Source organism: Formica exsecta, unplaced genomic scaffold, assembly GCF_003651465.1.
Source record: "Formica exsecta isolate Colony F162 unplaced genomic scaffold, ASM365146v1 scaffold2, whole genome shotgun sequence".
Lineage (NCBI taxonomy): Eukaryota > Metazoa > Arthropoda > Insecta > Hymenoptera > Formicidae > Formica > Formica exsecta.
In genome coordinates this window covers 1,983,903-2,004,502 of record NW_021849297.1, presented here as the reverse complement: position 1 = coordinate 2,004,502, position 20,600 = coordinate 1,983,903, and the positions used below count along the sequence as shown (strand labels likewise).

General features: G+C 36.9%; 2 protein-coding genes across 2 annotated transcripts in view; one reads left to right on the top strand and one right to left on the bottom strand.

The window, feature by feature from the left end:
• The window catches only part of LOC115234290 (hemicentin-1-like), a 100,819-nt gene extending 95,015 nt beyond the window's left edge, over positions 1 to 5,804 (top strand). The window contains exons 10-12 of the mRNA XM_029805256.1: positions 1,298 to 1,546; positions 3,030 to 3,310; positions 4,531 to 5,804. Of these exons, the coding sequence (XP_029661116.1) occupies positions 1,298 to 1,546; positions 3,030 to 3,310; positions 4,531 to 4,671 (671 nt within the window). The 3' untranslated portion in view covers positions 4,672 to 5,804. The remainder of the gene's footprint in view (positions 1 to 1,297; positions 1,547 to 3,029; positions 3,311 to 4,530) is intronic.
• The window catches only part of LOC115234288, a 292,623-nt gene that overhangs the window by 188,905 nt on the left and 83,118 nt on the right, over positions 1 to 20,600 (bottom strand). The window lies entirely within an intron of this gene.

The following is a 20,600-nucleotide window of genomic DNA, read 5'->3' as shown; positions in this document are numbered from 1 at the left end:
CCTATGTACATGGAGGGGTTGAGTTATAATGATAGACATACCTACGTTAATTATTATTACGCTTATTAAACCGGGCGCCTGATATTGATGACGCTTGTCTCTTTGATAGTCAGGGAGATTGCTGTAATAAAAAGAGGGAATGCACGAAAGAATGCTATTTATGTTATTTCATGAAATGTTTTTCTGAACAGAAAAATCATAAGTACATGGATGGTTCTACAACCGTGTATCTGTTTATTTAAAAAAGGAATATTACAGCTATGTTATTAAAAGTTAGCTTTAATAAAAAAAATAAAGTAAATGTAATTACGAGTAAGTTGAGGAAACATTGTTCAGAATATTGATAAAAGATGAAAAAAACTATGCGCTTGCAATCACAGCTGGAACATAAACTGGTCTTTTATACGCGATCAAAGTGTATATAGTATTATGATGCTGTGACATTGCGTAATATTCCGCGGAGATGTAATCCAATGAAATTGTAGCGAGAGAGAAAAAAAGATTGGAGATATAATTTTAATCGAGTTTGTCTTATACAATAAACAAATGCGAAATTGAGTTTGTTGGCATAACAAACTATCGCATCGAACAGCAGTTACAATCTTTTTTCCAGCGCGGTTCAAGCTTTAACGATTGCACCCACCCTGCGAGCGGCATTATCACAAAGAGTGGGAGAGGAGGGAGTTTAGCTCTCGCAATCAGGCCACTTTCAGAACAGCGCTTTGCGATATATATCAAGGCAGTGCACCCGTTCAACGATCTCTTTTCGATCTACAGCTGTACGTACTCTTTGTGCAGGGCGTTGTCACGCGTCGATAATAGGGAAATATTGAATCGCTTCCTTTCTCGTACCTTCGTTTACCGAGACAAAGATAAAAGCTACAGTGGTACGTCTGGAAAAATCATTTCCGAGTATGCCGGAACGTACAAAACATTTATTACAATCCTCGGTTTCTATTCACGAATTTGCAGCAATCCAGCGAGCAGCGCAACACAATCCGCTGGTAATTGGAAAACCAACCCTTAATTCGTATCGCCGTTCCCTCTTCCTTCCCCCTCATTCGATACGCGAGAAAGCGAGTGATGAAAGAAAAGTTACTTGTAACGCTTCCTACTCTACGAGTTGCCAAGTTCTACTCTATGTTGAACAGAATGTAGGATTCGATAAAAAGGGGGTGGGAGTCTCGAGTTGTTATATCGCGAGGAGCAAAGGGGGGGGGGGAGAGGGAGGGAGGGAGGAACGAAGATCGATAGAAGTTCCAGTTGATCGAGCATTTTGCATCGACTGTCGCGGCAGGCAACACCAACGCATCGATGCTGAATCCGTTGTTGCTGGGCTTGGCAGCCATGGCGACCCTTTTGGCCCTGGCCGTTGCTGGAATCCTGGCGGCGCTCTACCGGAAGCACTCCACCGGCCGACCCGGAAGTCCAAAGCACGCTCCCATCGTATGCGAGCCGCCTAATGCAGGTGCAACCACCCCAGTGCACCCTCAGACCAAACAGGCGGTCGATGACATCGATCCGGACATCATACCGAACGAGTATGGTAAGTCCCGATATTGGCCGATAACCCAATCGTTAGAAAAGAATTTGCTTGTGCGTGCGTTTTTGTTGATTGTTTTTTTTTTATGTCGACGACAATATACCTATATGAGCCGTCGCATATGCATTATTTTCATTGTTACCGTGAATTTTGTAAAAAAGATCGAAAAGCCACAAGATAAGAGAGAAAGAGAGAGAGAGAGGATCATAAAAATAATTTTAGTTTTTGAGAAATACAAAATGTGGTTGAATATGTAAAAAAAATTCATTACATTCTTTTACAAACTTTTATTATGCAATTTTATATTATATTGCATATAATTTATTCAAAATTTACATGATGCATGTAAAGATAAAAAATATCTCCTATTAGAGTTTACTTACAGATAATTTGCATCTAACAATAGTTAGATATATAACAAATTTTTTAATCATATTCTAATCCTAAGAGCCGCAAAGTCGTTAAATATCAAGTCAAATAACATCATAGAATATTACATAAAATATGACGACTTTCGTGTAAACTTCGGTAAAGACTAATAAATAATGCAGAAAATTGAGCGATAACGAAAACGTATTTAATATTAAATTAAGCTTAAGTCTGTCGTTGCTCGCCTCTAAGTTTGGAAATGTATATATACATTTAAATTTTCCTAATTTTCAATATGTCCATATTATGACATTGATTTCTCGTATATCTGGAATTACATGTTTTGTTAATCCTCATTTATTTATAATGTATAAAAATTATTTATAATAATAGCAGAATTTATAATAATATTAAAAATACGATATATATTATTATTCAATTCTTTTTATAAATTACTACTTCATTTCTAGAGTGCAAAATTGTACCACCGAGTAATAGTAATCCAATGGAGCTTTTTATATAATTAAAATTGCGGTAACTACGAATTAAGTCTTGTGCAAGATATTCTCGAACGAGACAGGAAGGAAGTGTGTACGATTGAAAAAACACATTATATATACATATTTTAAATCCACGTGAACATAATAAAATTCTGACATTATTTTTCAAGAATACGATAACAAGCACATAATGTTAGTTTTTGTACTTATATAGTAAGCAAGTCCGTGAAACAAACTTCTCATTTAAATTCATTTCAGCGCGATGTTACTTTTTCCATGAAAATACATTTCCATTTGCGATATTAATACGCGAACTGTGTCGACGGGCGAGTTCCGCGAATAATGATAATGTCGAGAAAACGAGGTTGGATTGAGATGCTTAAAAATCGAGATATTTCTCGTAGAATCCGCGTTTTGTAATGAAAATTTCATCGATAGAGTAGTGCAAATCCTCGCCTTTCTCGACGCGATAAAAAAAATACGACACGAATCAGTCCCGAGATGGTTGTTGCATTTACAAGAGATAGTATTTATAAAGTAACCATCCCTTTCTTGATTTAATCGATTAAGCGGCTCAGACGCTCGTTTCTGCATGGCTTCCGTAAATCTGTCCCTAGAAAGAAGACCCTTAACGTACACCCCCGTCTATAAGACACCACCACAACGAAGAAAGAAAGATCGCGCCACCGATGAGAACGCCTCACCGGAGAAAAGGCCGATCGTTCAGCACGGTCTGGACTTGCCTCCGGATCCGATGTTGACCGACTGTCTGCCAACGCCCACCCTAAATTATCCGCAAAATCATGTGCCTCAGCAAAGCACTTATAATCATCCGCCCACGATGGCTGATTTCAAACAGATGGCCATGGACGCCTACAATCAGCGTAATAACCAAAACGTAAGTGATTATGTTTAAATATCGTAATTTATTCCCTCGTATAAAGACTGATTTTTTTGTCAAAGAAGCAATTAATGAGCTGCAATTTTTACAAATAAAATGCAATTATATGTTGAATTTAACAAGAGCAATTGTACTAACAAATACAATCATTATTTGATGAAAACTTTTCATAATAGCATTTATTATTTAATATTTCTATAAAATTATAAACTAGTATCAACTCCAGTTAATTTTCGGAAAATATGCAAGCGATATGAAGTTAAAAATAACAAGTTAAAAATTGGTCAAATTATGCTCGAATATATCGAATATGCGCAACGACTTTGTAATGCTTGATTTGATCTTCACGTTCCCATCGAAATATTGCTTCGTCTATACTTTTGTAAAGCTAAATTAGAGAGATCGTTTTAAATATTAGAAGCAAGCGATGGGAAGTTAGTCGCGAGAAGGAATCGGTTGCTTCAATATGCGGCAGTCTCCCACTTTAACTTTTCCGGTTTAGCAGAGCCTTGAGTTATCTGCGCTTTCGTAAGTTTAATTACGTCGAAGTTTTCTCGATAATTCGACGAGGCCAGCCCCGATGCACGTAACTCGTCTCGTATTCGACTTCCGCTCTTCTTCCTAAGCGATCGCTTTCTATTAAATGCCTGAATAATTATAACGTGTTAAATGCGAGAAAAGAAAAATTAATCGACAACTTTCTCGTCGAAGCCTTAAATTACATCAAAATTATATTAACAAAGCCACACAAAAGTGCTAATTAACATTCGTTAAAATTCTTATCACAGATAACTATAAATTATAAATTTATAAATGTATATATAAAAATATATAACTGAGATGACAAAACGCAGGAAGATCACAAAAATATTCTTAAGCTGCTCTCTCCATTCAGGAAATTGCAAACATATGTGACATATGTCGTTTGCTCGATCGCGCATAAATATGCGAATAAAATGGGAAAAAGTAGGTACACATTATTTGTTGTCGCGCAAATTCTCACTGATTTATTTAAAGCTTTTTCTTTTTTTCTTATATGACTTATAAACTTAATTCAAATCTTTAAAAAATCTATTCTAAATATATATTAATATCTGTATTAAGCATATTGCACAATTTTTATACGTCAAAATAAAAATTGTGCAATGTGCAGATGTATATATTTCATTAATCAATACAATAGTCTGATAAATATCGGATGTGGTTCTTGCTTTCAGGTATATTATAGCCTTCAGAGGACGAGCAAAGGGCTTTCGATGCCGCAGAGGCCCGTTTCATCGTCGGTGTCCGCGCAAGGCAAATTCCATCAACCGGAAGTGGTGACTCGCTCGAATCGGATACAAGAGAGCTGTATATAAGTTCGGAGGAATTCCCCTTGCGGGATCGACCTCGTGAGCTTCTAAGACGCCGCCGACGATTATATTTACACGCGTAAATGTAAACGAATACGAGCGAAGAGAACAGCGTTAGAGATTCACGTGGATTCACGAGACGCGAACGCGAAGTCTATCTTCCCATAGTTGGTGCGCGAGTTACAAACTACTCCGCGAAATACACTTAACGTTTACCAAACAAAACAGTAGAGAGAAACTGGTGTGCGGTCGCTTCGGATCGTATTGACCAGGAACGCGATCTCCTCTCGAAATTACGCTACATCTCGATGCCGTCCCGTGGACGGCATATCTACGTTTTCATAATTTTACCGGAAAATCGAGATAAACGACTTTAGCAAAATAGAAGGAGTACCTATACATGTCCAGAATTATTTCTTTACTGCCATATACTGAGGTATAAACGGTATATCGTAACGTACAAAGAGTCTAACCCCTAAGTAGTTAACATCAATAACAAGAAGGAAGAGAGATGAGGCTGGGTCAAAGTGAGCTGAGAGAAAATTTCAACGGTGGCTTTATACTTTATTCATACTTCCGGTTTCCAAGTCGCGCACAAAACAGCGTCTTTTATATATACTTCACATATTCTTTTGGAACTTTTACAATCTACAAGCTACTTTCAGGTTGCTCTGACAGTTTTATAAAATAATACGGTTAAGAAGAGTATGTATTATCCATGGATCAAAGCTTATTCTCCAGCCTTACTCTCAAAATACTAACAATATTAATGTGATCGTATTCGAAGCTCATCAATGCTCATGTTTTCTTACGCAAAATTTTTATAACGACCCAAGAAAAGACATATTCTTTCGAAAGACTTCGCCGAAACTCGAGAAAATTCTCTCTTTAAGGAGCGACGTCTTCGTTCCCGATCACTGACGCGGTACACGGACGTGGGTTTTACTGTTTATATGAAACTAGTTTTTGTACAAAGATCTATTGTAAATAGACACGAGCCTGGCCCTAGAATTATAGTCACTAATGTCCGAATTTCAATTCGTTACACGTTAAGCTGAGAAATGTCCGATCGCGTAAGATAAAATTCGATGGCATACGAATACGAATAAAGAGAATACGTTTCATCTGTTTTACACAAATAAGCCTGTCTCATTCGCTTTTTTTTCACTTGACCTTTCATTACTCCTTTCCATTAAGGTTGAAAAATATACAGCAAAGAGGCAAAATTCCTATGGTACGTGAGACGAATTTATTCGCGCGACGTGTGTACTTTGGTTACACTTTCATTGTTTCTCACATTATATTTTTAAAACATTAAAGAAATTTCTCTATTCAATGTACATAGTGCGAGAGTACATATCACGTTACACAATATAAATCTAATGAGAAATGTAATTATATTGCCCGATACTTATCTCGATTTATGTTTCAATCAAAAATATATTTCGATCAACTTTGTCATGCTATCAAGAAGATGAACTTTTTTTATCAACAAATATTTATTATCTGAATTACGAGCCACTTGATACTATTTCCGGAAAGTATCATATATGATCGTAAAAATTGTGTGAGATACTATTTCACTTTATTTACGTTTTCATTTCTCAGGTAAGTAAATACATTTCTTTAATACACCATCAAACGCGTAATTATGGAAAATGGAAGCATTTAATAACGGCAGAAAATGTAAACGCGTTCAATGTCAGTCTCTGTACATCGAGATGCGTCGACATCGTGGAGTTTGCGAGGGGAATAGCGATATATTTCGCAAAAAGAAAATTGCCACGGGCGAGACGTATCGCACCATTTCCTCTAGATCAACGCGCTGCGAGATGGCTGAAGTGCTTTAAGGAAAACAGATCGTCGCGCCTCTCCATTAGCTTCGAAGAGAGCTGCAAAAGCATCCTGACAGCCAGGCGAGCATCCTATTGGACGAAGAACAGTAATTCGAGTATTTCGGGGGTGAGGGAGTGGAAGAGGGAGGGAGAATACGGGAACGCGATCTACAGTGTTTGCATACATTGTGCATTCTCGGTCTTGCTAACAGGGACTAACCCAGCTTGCCAGGAGTAACCTATTATTCTATGTGCCATCCGTGTCTCCAGGGCTGTTAAGACGACATACTCAGCTCCTAACGCTGTCGTAGCTATCTACCAGTCAGACTGTCACCCATTTCAACTGCGAATTGCGAGACATAATTACGATTCAACCAAGCATCATAATCGAATGATATCGCAATACATGCAGATGGAACGGCCGATGATCGTACCTAGTGATATCCAGTCGACTAATGCTTTGATTGAATCACAATATCGACATATTCAGAGAAATATGATATATGCTGAGAAGATATTAGTTTCACGTCTCTTTTTTATTTTTTAAGAAATACATTCTCTTTTGCAGAACACGTCAACTTTCTCCGATCGATTAAGTTATTTGCCAAAACAAAAAATACCAATATCGTTTGCCTCATAGACAAAAAATATAATTTGCTCATTTTTATAATCCGATGCTTTTGACTCGATGTTTGCAAAGTGTCCGTCATCTGTCTGATGTTGTAAAGGCAGAACTGCCGAGACCCGCGAGAATTTTCAATATAGAAAACGTCAGCCGTAAATTGTCCACCATTCTCGCGCGAGGAAAACGTGTCGCGCTGCGACAAGTTTGAAAAGTAATCGAGTCGCGAGGCAATCGAGCACGCTCAATTAGCCGCGGGAATCATTTCCGGCGGTAAGTCTAGCACGATAATCCAGCGAAACGATTCCATGACTATCCAGTCTATTCCATTTTCCCGCTGCCAAAGGTTCCATCGACTAAGTTTAACACAGATACGTAGCTTTAGCAAAACTATGCAAAGCCTAGGAATTTATTAGAAAATTATACTGACAATGAATGCTTATTTGCTTTTTTCTCAATTTAGAAAGAATTCAGGAATATATCTCTTGCGTTTTTGTCCATCACTACCACATATTTAAAAATATCAATTTATTAGATTGGCATTGGATGTTAATGAAAATAAAGGAAAAAGAGACGAAACATAGAATAGAAAGTCTTTGCACAAAAGCTCAAAAATTCGGTGCATTCTACCGAAATTGCCAAGATCACACTCCAAGCGGAAAATTGTTCCAATAGAAGAGCATAGAATAGAAGCAATAGAATAGAGCATCTTCTGGTATACCTTCGAAGGCGCATATTAAAAAAATGCCGCGTTGATCGCTTGGGAAAAATTTGAACGGTTTCGGAAAACTATGGATATGTAGATTTATTGGCTCTACTATTCGGTTCTGCATTCTATCGCTGAAAATAACGACTTCTCACCGCGAGGATAAATATTGGCTTTTCTAGTGGTATGGAAATGCGACAAATTCTTTCAGAGACATTTCAGATGTCCGCACAGTGTAAGAATAAAATAGTTTAAAACACTAAATACTGCGAAAAGCCCATATATTCGGCCTTGAATGCCTTAAATTTATATTAATTTTGAACATTGATGATTATACAAAAAAACGGCAACATCACAATTGATCTGATAGCTAAAAGTAATACTTACATTATGCAATTAATAAAAATGTAATTTTGGGTTTTGTTTATTTTGTTTTAAATTAAATTTAACTTTATGATTACAATTATTAAAAACAAAAATTATATAAATATTATAAAGTTTGAATTATGCATGTATTTTAGAAAAGAAATATAAATGATAAAATTATTGAATATTTATTTTATAATGTAATCAATATAATTTGCATTCATGCTATATTTATGTCATAGTATATTCATATAATAATTGACGAGTACGTGCTATAGCTGTAACATCACTGAACAAGAACTGCACTTACGGTATCAACCGCTCATTATATCCACGTGGTACATAGCATTATTTTAGGCCTCGTACTTTCATCGATCCAGAAAAAACGGTTGTAAGTATTAATCTTCGATTATATCCCAGCTCTTTTGTCGATAATACTTAGTTTCAATTTTATCATCACGTAATTTTACCGTTAGTGTCAGTAATAACAGCATCCTTATGTTATGCATATCACAATCGGGTTATACAATATTTCAAAAAAACATATTTTTAGGCATGTCTAAATATAACGAGAGACGAAACAACAGTGTGTAAGAATGAGAATATTAAACAACAGTTGCTATCACAACTAATTTGCGAAAATGGAACGAGCATCATCACGCGACGGGATTGCTTTGAAAACGCGGTCATTTTCTGTCGTCGCATACTTAGCTTTGTAGCCGCTGACACTATTCGTCAAGCTAATGACATACACTCGACGAATGCGACAAAATTACATTTGAAATCTAACGTAGCGAAACATTGGCTTTGTGTTAAGGCGCACTAACGAGCACAAGCGCAATTCTGCGTCAGCTTTGCACTAAGCTAAGACCAAGATTTAATCTCTTACACCGACAAACGAAATGAAAGAGAAAGAATAGTAACAAATAAATTTATACACGAGTAACACGTTGTAACGCGTTGTAAATTATAAAATATGCATTTCAAATTTTATTTCTTTTCATATACATATGTTTTGACCAATTTGATGAAATCTGTACGTTTTCTTTTTAATTAAAATTTTTTTAAATTTAAATAGATTTTAAAAATCAAATTTTATAAAAATTAGCTTTATAAAAAAATTTAAATAGACAACACATTTTCTCATAACTTTTACAAAATCTTGATAACTTTTATATAATTAATTCTTAAAAACTAAATCTTTCAAAATAAAATAAAATTTTAATATCGATTTGCATTATTTATGACTAGTTGGCAAAAATTCTTAAATTTTAATTATTTATTATTCGAAGAATATTAATGTCCCATATAAAGGACAATCCGCATATTTTATTTTAGTCTCACCTCAAGTTGTAAAGATTAAAATTGAAACGTGAATATTTCAATCGTGCAGTGAATATTATTAATATGATACAATATTGTATTGTAATCTAAGTGCAGTAATTCGAGACCATAGTCGCTATATTATTTATTACCTGCTCTTTATTACTTATCTTGATATGTTGCAATCATTCATTAATCTAATCGTCAAATTTCGATTTCCGAGATGCCACATAAATAATTATGCATTCATCGCACAGCAAGATAGCATGTGGATGTAATTATTGAACGTTGTACTATAAATGTTTAAAAGAGACGGCATCGATCGACGCAAATATATCACAGCGAGAAGGAACACTGATTATACAGCGGATTTTCAGTGTCTTCGGATTAAGCAAATCCATTACCGAAAATTATTCAGTTGCTATCATCATCCACTATATCATCAATGTATTCATTGATATATTCATAATTCATAATCTCTCACATATAATCCTATTCCTCTCTTTCTTTAATTTGACAGCAACATGACTTCATTACTTTTATTGAAAAAAAAATTGATTTACAGATAAGTAACAACAAAGTCAAATATGAGTTCTCATTTATATGTTCTACATTATATATACATATACATATATTGATTTACAGGGACATTAATATAATACGTTTAATAGTACTGAGAACGCAATTAGTTAATTAAATCCCACTGGATTTTATCACTCGCGATAACATTAAATCTGCGCTATCTAACAATAAATATTTCAAGCACAAACAGATATCACTGTAAAGGAATATCGAGAAACGTAACTCCGATCCTATAGAACGTTATTGCTCCCTTGCTATTCGGAGCAGTAAATTTCTCGAAGTATTCTTGGCAGTCGGCCTGACTCGGATTTAAGGGGCATAACCCCGCGGCCTGGATTTAGAGCCATGATATCCGCCTTCACAACCAACACGACGACGGTCAATCGACGAAATGCAACCTTGTCGTAGGATCACATCGATCACAAGTTATTGCGCTGTCAACAATTCTCTTCTCGAGGAAGGAACCGCTTCTTATTGCACAATAAACATTCGAGCGCATCAATACCCATCAATTTGCATTATATCAGTTGAATGTTTTTCAAAAATAGTGAAAAACCACGATTTAAACATTTCTTTTAGATCCAAAAATATTTTTAAACGTCCGTTTATTTACAAATTAGAATTTACTAATTCTAATCGCATTCTCAGAATTTACAATTTTTGAATCATCAGAACTTCTCTTTTTTCGACGATAGTATAAATTGTTATCCCTAAAAAGATATGCTGTTTTATTTTAAAATTTAAACATATGTATAACTACATATCTATGCTTCCGTGGAAATATATATGATAATATTTTAATATAACAGTGCGTTTTTTACCGCATTGCCGCAATATTTATAGCTTACATTCGGAAATGTACGACTGTGTGTGCAAATTCATATCTAAATGTATCTGGCACATACGTTTCTTTTCGATAGATAGCCAAAGTTAATTCGACAGATTTAAATGTCATTTAAAAATAGAATTCGCAGCACGAGTTTCGATTTGGACGGAGCTTCTCCGCATGGTGCGCGAGAAGTTCCGCTTTTACGAGCACCGACGATCATTTTTTACGATCCATCTTGGCGCTGTCGTTGTCCAGAACTCATCCTGAATGTAATACCGGCACTCAAGCGGTCTACGATCCCTTTTTCTCCCGCCACTTTGTGCATCCCCGGAAGTGGCGGTAAACTATCCGGTAACGCGGGATGAATCGTCGCGGGAGGACTAACGCCGGAGAATCCCAAGCGACAAAAATGTCATACGAGCCGAGGGATGCGGATGTGAGAAGAGAGTCTGTACTGCGAGGTTTTAGGGGCGAAAGAACCCAGAACGTCGCCGGTACGATGTTGCTAAGGAAAGTTTAGATTGAAGTTTCCGCGCGAACGAAAAGTTAAGCACTGTCATTCGCATCGTAGCAATCTGCGGTAACAACGAACGGACGAGGCGAACGTCGTTTCGCGGCCGTAATCCGCCATGTATATGTAGAGCATGTATACACGGAGTTCCTCTATACATTTAAGCAAGCCGTCGCCGCCTGCTCGGATTTACATTTTGTCAAGTGCTACGCCGTGCCGTGACGAGATAGTAAATGAGGCGGGGATGAATTTCGTCGGTAACGTCCAAGTGCAGAAAGTTTGACCAAATTTCAAATACTTCATATCCCTCTTTCCTCCCCCTCGAGCGCGAATGATGATTTCTCGGCATTTAACAATTTACGATAGAGCTAACAATGTGCGAAATTATTCAAGCAAGTATGTAACTGTTAAAAGGAGTTTGACCCTTTCCCGTTTTATACGCACGATTTTAGATAATTGACAGATTCCAAGTAAACACGATTATTTGACAATGTATATCTCTTAACTTGATTTAAAGAACTAAGATTTAATTTTTATTATTTTTATTAACATAGACCCGCCGATCCATCTTTAACATTACGTGTCCTGCATACGACTTTTGACATATGGCTCGAGTAAACAAGTCACGTACCGTACAATTCCGTTAATCGTCCATCGATCGATATATTTTCTTATCGATCAGAACAGAAGTGGATTAGGGTTTCTGTCCTACTTTTTGGCAAATTCCGTGACCGGACTGATGATCATCCTTGAAATTGAAATCGATCGTAGATCTTCGTACGACACATACAAGGGATGGTACGTAAACGGTTTACTGTGTCACGGTACGCGCATAGTTCCACGTAATTGTTTCACCGCAAAGGTGCTCCAACACCAGTTCCGACTATTATTCTATATCTACTTCTATTTCCACTGAAAGATAAGGCGAGGGGGTGCGGTATAGCTGACCGCGTTTAACACGCGCTGATTGTACTCGCATCGATTTACATTACATCGTTGCTATTGCAGATCGAAGCTGCGCCTACTTTGAATGCGTGTTTGATTCCAGGAAACATATTACAAGCAGATTACTGTCTAAATACGATGCGTACCTTAAAATTACAATATTAGTATTCTTGATTCACATCGTCTGCATTACTTAGCAGTCAACTCTCACTATGTATCATACTTTGTATATTTTATACAATTCATACATTTGGAGTTCGATCGCGAACCTAGTTAGCGTGGAAAGCCTAGTGTGTCCGCTTCAATGAACCATAAGCTATTAAAGAAGCTACATCGAAGTAATTTGTATTCATCGAATTAAATAATTTATAACGTTACTCGATTATGATACAGCTAATGCATCATAGGGTCAAATATGTTCGAATAACTAGAAGTTAATCAGCTAAAGCAGGATAAAGCCTTGTGCCTATCATGTAATCTGACAAATTTTATGGAATTATCCTTTATTGACACGAATTATCGCATCAATCAGTTTGGTAATATTGAGAACTGTCTTATACAACAGTTGATGGTATTTGAATAACTATACTGTTTGCAGGAAAATAAAATGTTCCTTTTCAACATTGTAAAATCAAGTTTCTTATACAATACCAAGTCAAATAAAACTTCTATTGCAGCAGTTACGTAAATAAATATTATAAATAGAGAGAAATGTGATCGCGTGGATTGCGACAAGTATATAACCCAGCGCATTATTAGTTATTTATTACTTTTAAACTACGTTTCTGAGTTCGTGAATTGTTACCGAACATTTTCGTCGCCTGTTTCGTCGTATTATAGTTTCTATTGATAACAAGAAACGTAATGTAATATTCAATTTGTCAACCACGACTTTTTTCATTCATCCCGACAGTTAAATATTGCTTTGTAAAATGCATAGTCAGTTGGCAAGATCAAATGCAATATCCTCTTAGGCATCACTGTCAGAATCGGCTATGCTATGCGAGATCAGCGGCAAAATTGCTTTGAATCAATCTTGAAAATTGGGTCGAAAAGAGCCGTGACGCCGGTGCAATCCACATAAAATCTCCGAGCGGCGCCGTTGCATATTTATATCCCGAGCCATTTAAATACGAGAAAATGCGCGACGAGTGTCGACCTCTCCCGTCGAACGGCAACGCCGTGGCGAGCGAGCATCGGAGGTGCGTTCCGCCTCCTTCGCGTAGCGACGGAAATCCGCGTAAAAAAAAAAAAGAGAGAGAAAAAAACCGCTCTCGAGAGAAAGAATGAGACGAAGAGGTGAAAAAGTCCCGGCGAAAATACAACAAACTTTCGCGTGACGAGGCATAAAGAGAGACTAGAAAGCGATACGAACTTTCGAGGCGCTCCGCGAGCAAAGTTGGGGTGATGCTCGGGTAGGAGCCAAGCTTGGGCTACGAAGTACGAAAGTGTACCTTGCCAAAGATGCGTTCGGAGATATTTTATTGCTCGTCGAACATCTTTGCCGCGAGGAGAGATATAATAACATATAACTGTTCTCGCGTTGCAATAAAATCGAATCGTGGCGAATAAAAGGCGATTATCACGCACGCGCCTCACGTCGAGAGATTCAGTCGCGGATAAAAGCTAAGGTACAAAGGGCAGGAAGGTAAAGAGATGGGAGATGTTATCTATGAATTTGTGGCAACACGGGGCGTATGTATTTCGGTAAACTCATTAAAAGGAGGTCTCCTCTCTCAGAAGATCTAACGACGCATTAATTCTTCGTGAAATAGATAAGCTTGTCACGTCGCATCGACGCGTATACAAAAAAAACAAAAAAAAAAAAAAAACGGGAAATGCGACGATATCGTCCCTTTTATATTCTCGCGTGATTTCTTAACGCAGTAGAGGAAATCCATTCGCCGGGACCACGTCAAATACCGGACGAGGCAAAGGGAAAGAATAATGTATATTTCGTTAAATATTTGCACGGCAATCGTTCAGCGAACAATCTCTCTCGCTATTTTTCGTTCGCCTTCCCCCCTCCCTCTCTCTCTCTCTCTCTCACGTTTTCTCGAATGTGGGCGCACCGCGACTATACGTATTAATCGCACAGCGGAAGATTTGTTAGTTGGCACGACGATAAGGTCACATTCCATCGCGCCGAGGTACATATCAGCATTCCGGGCGCTCGAAAAGATAGCGCTTATCTGACGGGGGCGAAAATATAATCTCCAGAGATAGATAGACAGAGAAAGAGCCGCACGCAGGGGTAAAAAAAAAAAAAAAAAAAAAAAAAAAAACGGGTAATGCGACGATAACAACAGATATCAAAATTAAAAATCGCTCGCGTCTCTGTTTTGAAAAAATAATTTCCAAGAGCACAGTGTTGTTACGTCACTGTGCAAGGGATAGTAAATAGCATTAGCAAGTCAACTAGCGCTTTGCTCTCCCCAAGCACTTACTTCTTGAGATTCGAGTTAATTTATACAAGTGGCGCGCTGCAATGCAGTTACGCAATTACGGAGGTTACAGTTAGTTTTAGTTTCAGTCCAACTGTCGTCTTAAGAAGAAAGAGGTGACGAGATGAGGGTAACAGGGAAGAAGCTACACCGGGGACACGAAGCGTCAAACAAGGAAACACATCGTCAAATATCAGAAATGAACGAGTAGCCATCATTCAAAATGATCAATCCTTTAATGCGATAAATCGCGAAACATAAACAATTTACAATCGCTATTTTATTTTAATAAAATCTTTTCTCAAATCTCTAATAGAAATTTTCTAAAATTAAAATATAAGAAACGTTCACGAATTGTTACGATGACATATCGATAAATCAAGCGTTTTCAGAGATACTGTTGTGACTTCAGTTTGACCACTCGTACGATGACAAGATACGCGATATATCGCAGTGGCAGAAACGTACGTATGAAGCACATAAATTTTGGACAAAAGTAATATCTAAATCGGTTAGTGGAAACCGTCCGATATGGCGATATATCCAGAGAGAGAAAAAGAGAGAGAAAAAATCAGGGTTTTATTTCATTTTTCAAATCCCCGATAGGATCAAAATGCCCCCAACATATCACACGGCGTCGTAAACATCGCGTCAGCGTTTCAATCAAATTGTCGCAATAGAGAAAAAAAAAGTGAAACCCAGTCTCGCCCGACGTGGAGGATTCGGATATCGCAGTTATCGAGATGTCCTAACCCGTTTATCTGTCACTCGCGAGGAAAAAGCCAACCCTGAATTTAGGGTGCGATCAAAACCCTATAAACGACAAGAAGATGTCTATTTTTATCGGACGGAGGGTATTTCTACGATTTGGATGAAATAGCGCGGAAAAGAGAGTCACTTAAATCTTGGTCTATCTATCGATTTCGTTGAAAGCTCTAATGACATTATGAATTAATGAGTAATACTGTCGTCAAAACGTATGCAAATATGTCTCGAGTTTCTGTCGTTTTATGAAGATAATGGATCATATCAAAATAAAACCGACGTTTTAACTACGTCACCTTTTTAATGTCGCCGTAGTTTTTATCTAACCAGTAAATCACGGCGCGTGATACAGAGTGTGTTTATCGTTCGTTGAACGTCCCTTATTTCCTACCGTACAATACTTTATCGTATTTCCTTCATGCACCTTCTCTCGTATCTTCAAACGACGGAATGTTACTTGCAAACATTAGAATATTTCTCATGGCTTGAGATCGCCGTCGAGATCTCAGAAATAATTTAATACCCACATACTGCATCGCACGCAATCAAAATTATTATACTGCAAAAAAGTAAGCGTCGAAAGTATAGATAACATGAACAGAATCTTTAGCTAAAGTAGATAAGAATATTTTTTGCAAAAAAGCGATTAACATTTACAACTAAAAACTATAAAACTATTTTTTCAAATTGTAATATGTCTATCTATGATTATCTATGACTATCTATGATTATCGTTCTCTAAATGTTCCAATTTAATTATTTTGTTTATTCTAATTTAATGTCATATTTATGTACATATCATTGCATTAGTATACGCGTGTAATCTTAAGTATCATGTAAAATTGATTATAAAATTTTATATAAAATTCAAGAAAAAAAATTGAAAGCGTAATTAAAGCAAGTTTGATATAATCGTGAGCTTGCATCAAATGAATCTACGATTTATTCGTAAAGCTGACAAGATGAAAGTTACCCTGTACACATATTTTGTCACGAAATGTGTATTATGCATGTAATATGTAGGGGAGTAATAAAAGGCGGGCAGTCCTTTTGGCTAAGCCTTTATAAATGCTATCAGATAGAAGATATCGTCGCTCAAATATTTTGAAGCTGATAATCTTAATGAGATATTCACAAACGTATGTAAATATATGATATCATATATAATATAAAAACAACCAATACAGTAGCAGAACGCAAACAGCACGCGCACGATTAAATATAATTATCTAATCGAAAAATTTATTATAACAAAAAACAATATCTACACCGATATATATTATTATTAGTTTTCTTATATTGGATACTTTAGTCAATCAGCGGCAAATTCATTACATTACGCACAGAAACGTGGCATATTACAATTTAATTATCTCGATTGCCTTCAGCGTAACACTTTTGACAATTTCCAACGACTATAAATAAAGAATTGAGAAGCTGCACGTATAATTTATTAAATTAGCATAAAATATCAAAATAAAAAAGTGTGCTTTAATTAAATATTATAAAATAATGCATCTTTTCCTCTCTTTCTTTATATCTATCTGTTTCAACAATCATCTCTGGATTATTTACATTAATTAATAAACTCGCTGTATATAATTCAATTCGCTAAGTTTCGCGGTCTGCTCTCGCCTATACTATTTCTACGTCACAATAAAGGCGGCTTTCATTTTCCGCGCGAGAGAGATAACGCGGATGCAGAAAGGGCAAGTTAAACTGAAGAAAGTAGCAGAACGAACGCGAAAAGAAGAAACGGCAATTGGAACGGAAAACCGGAAAAAAGAAGAGAGTAACATCACGGAAGTTGAGTGGGAAAAGGAAAGCGAAGTAGAGAAGCGTCAACCAGCAGTTACCACGAGAAGTAATCGAAATCCCCTGATGAAGTTTACGCTTGTAACTATAAAGTTGGATGGCTCGCTCGTCTATTAGCGATCGGATTAATTCGCGAGAGGCGATTTCCCGGCAGAAAAAGAACATTAATTTCTTATTCACGGCACGATGTCGCACCGTCGCAAATTATTCGCCGTTCTAGTAATAACTAAAAACAGCGAAATAAAAAAAGCAGAGAAGACGATGAGTATTTTAAGCCAGTATATAAACCGGGTAGTCTTTTCAGAGTTGTATTTTTAAAGAAGAGAATGCAATCCTCCGCCAAAGTAGTGACAGAGAGAATGATTGCTGGCAAAATACATGTAACTATGCGGTATCGATCTCCTACTACCTTGTTCAGAATCAAAGAGCGTGAGAAGCGTAGAACAAGGAACAGGAATACGATAGGGAATTGCTTTTCCGAAATTCATTATGCAAGCTCTGAAGAAAGTCAGCTCGCGCGGAGTGGTCGCTGAGTTTTATTCCTTCCGCGAGTTTGTTTAAAGTTCCAATTCGTTTCCTGCATTGTGTGTATGTGTGTGTCACGTGCACGTGTGCATTCAACTAAAGAAATATCATCTTTGTGATATCTACGACAAGAAAGATAAGAAAAAGATTACAAAAAGATATATGCAGCTCTAGAAATATTTTAAGGATCTTACACTCGCAAACATTCCAAACATTTTTACAAAATATTGTGAAGCACGAAGTTATTTGAATGAATCTTTTTCGAACACATATATTGTAGATTGATGCAACAAAGGATATTTTCAGACATTAATCCTTAAAAATCGCGGGAAATAATATATTTTTTTGTATGAATGTATGTGAAAAAAATTCTGCGGTTCGAAGTAAACAAATGCACGTTCACATCCGACCTTTCCCGTGTAGTGATCTGACTTTAAATCGCGGGAAACATATTTTTAAAAAGTGTGCTGCTTTTACTTCTACAAGCTAGAAATACATATGAAATATGGATAACGGAGAGAACCTGCTCGGAAAACATTTTCCGAGAATTCTTCCTCGATACAGTTTTGCACGGGACACAACCGCTTATCTTCCTGCGTTTTCCAAAAATTATCGTATACATGCTTTACTTTTACGCGAGCACTGACTGTATGTAAACTTCTTTCACGCTAGAAATAGATATTATAGATCATCTTCATTATGATAGCTCGCATGTGAATTACATATTGCACTACATTTATCGCAATAAAGTAAAGATTTGCAACTACAAAAGTGGTAATAGTCATTGTCTGGTCAGGCATTGTAACAGTTTGATATGATAGAGAATCGTCACATGCAGTTACATATTTATATCCAATATGTTATTCACATTTGGCCAGATTGATATATATATATATATAGTCATATAAAATTCAAAAAATGCATATCATTCATTTGCTCTTAACAAAGATATAATCTTGAATGAATAAATTCCCATCTGATGCAAAATTCGCATTCCACACTCGTAATAAAAAAATAACGGTTTTTAATTTTCTAATGGAAATATGATATATGTAAATACACGCAATATTAAGCCTATGTGTGAATTTCAGTAGTTTGATGTACATGCATGTATGTCTATGTGTGTGTGTGTGTGTGTGTGCATTATTACTTTATATATATATAATTTCTAAATAGGCATATATTTATATATATAAATACTACATGCTATGAATAATATCTCAAAGAGCTCGTTTTGTTTTGTAACCGTAAAGTGCATCTCGTAATTAATTATAGAGATTGAGTCATCTCGGTCACAGATATTGAATCCGGGTATTACGACGATTAACCTGAAGCTAAGTTATAGTTGGCCTCTGAGCCATTATAGGGCTTTCTGAACACTCGTGACGCTGAATCGAAATCCTGTTACGCGTATCGAGCGATGTAGGTAGGCGATGTTATCAAGAATTATCACGTTCGAATCTCACCCATGAAGATTTACGCAGGATATTTCGCGCTCTCCGATCGTTCAGACAAAAGAGCGGAATTAATGGCGATACAGTGACTCGCGTATACTCCATCGCGTGCGTTTGTAGTAGAAGTTACAATATTGCCTTTCTATTTATGGTCAAGCGGGAATTGCATATTTCCGCGTCCTTTTTCCGGTAATATCGCGCTCATGCATTAAATAGGATGTAATCGTAATAACGCATGTAAAGCATATCTCCCTTCAATACGGAACGAGAGAAATTTAGTATTCCAGATATCTGTAAATGTTAGTAATTAAGCATTTATACACACAACATATAAATCGGATCACACGTAAATCCGATATTGTATGAATAATTTTTCCGCGGAAAACCATATATCGCATTGAAACTAAATATTTCAAACAAAAATCGCGTATACACAAGTTGAAACTTACGTTTTAAGCGTATAATGACGGAATACAATAATGTAAAAACTCCGATATTCTTTTCTCTAAAACTCAACGCGCTCTGAGAAATAAAAGTTTCGGTAAAATTTTTTATTTCCTGCAACACGCGTAACGCACATGTACGCGCAATAAATATCATTTTTACCATAAAATAACAGATTTGCCTATAAATCTCCGCATTTCTCGCTGTTACACGCGAGATGGGCGACCAGTGGGACGAGAGGGACGAAAAACGGGTAGTACAAAAGAGATTCTCTGAATTAGGGAAAACTGCGGGAGTCCGATTACCATCCTCCAATTTACTCTATCCGCGTTCTATATCCGCGGGCGTCCACACAGGCACTACGTACCTCACAAACATAGATGCGGCCGGATGCAATCACACACAGAACACACACATAAGCGCGCACGCGCATATAACGCGCATATAACGCGTTAGCATTCAACGCTGTAATTGGATGCTTAGCGGTTGCAATGTATGTCTCTCAGTAAGGCCCGGTATACGTAATAATTTAATCCGCAATTCGCGGGGCAAATACGAAAATGGCAAGGTGGCCGGAAGAGAAACAAGCGGGCTATCCGCTTAGCGGGAGGTGCTTACGCATAATCCGTCTTTTCATCAATTTTCCAACCTTTCGACGATGGTACTTACAGCCCTTCGCGCAGGAAGCCATATGCGATCTGTCGACCTGATGCCTGTTACCTTGTCAAGAAAAATGCGGTCAACTTGCGAAGCTCTTCATTACGAGAAA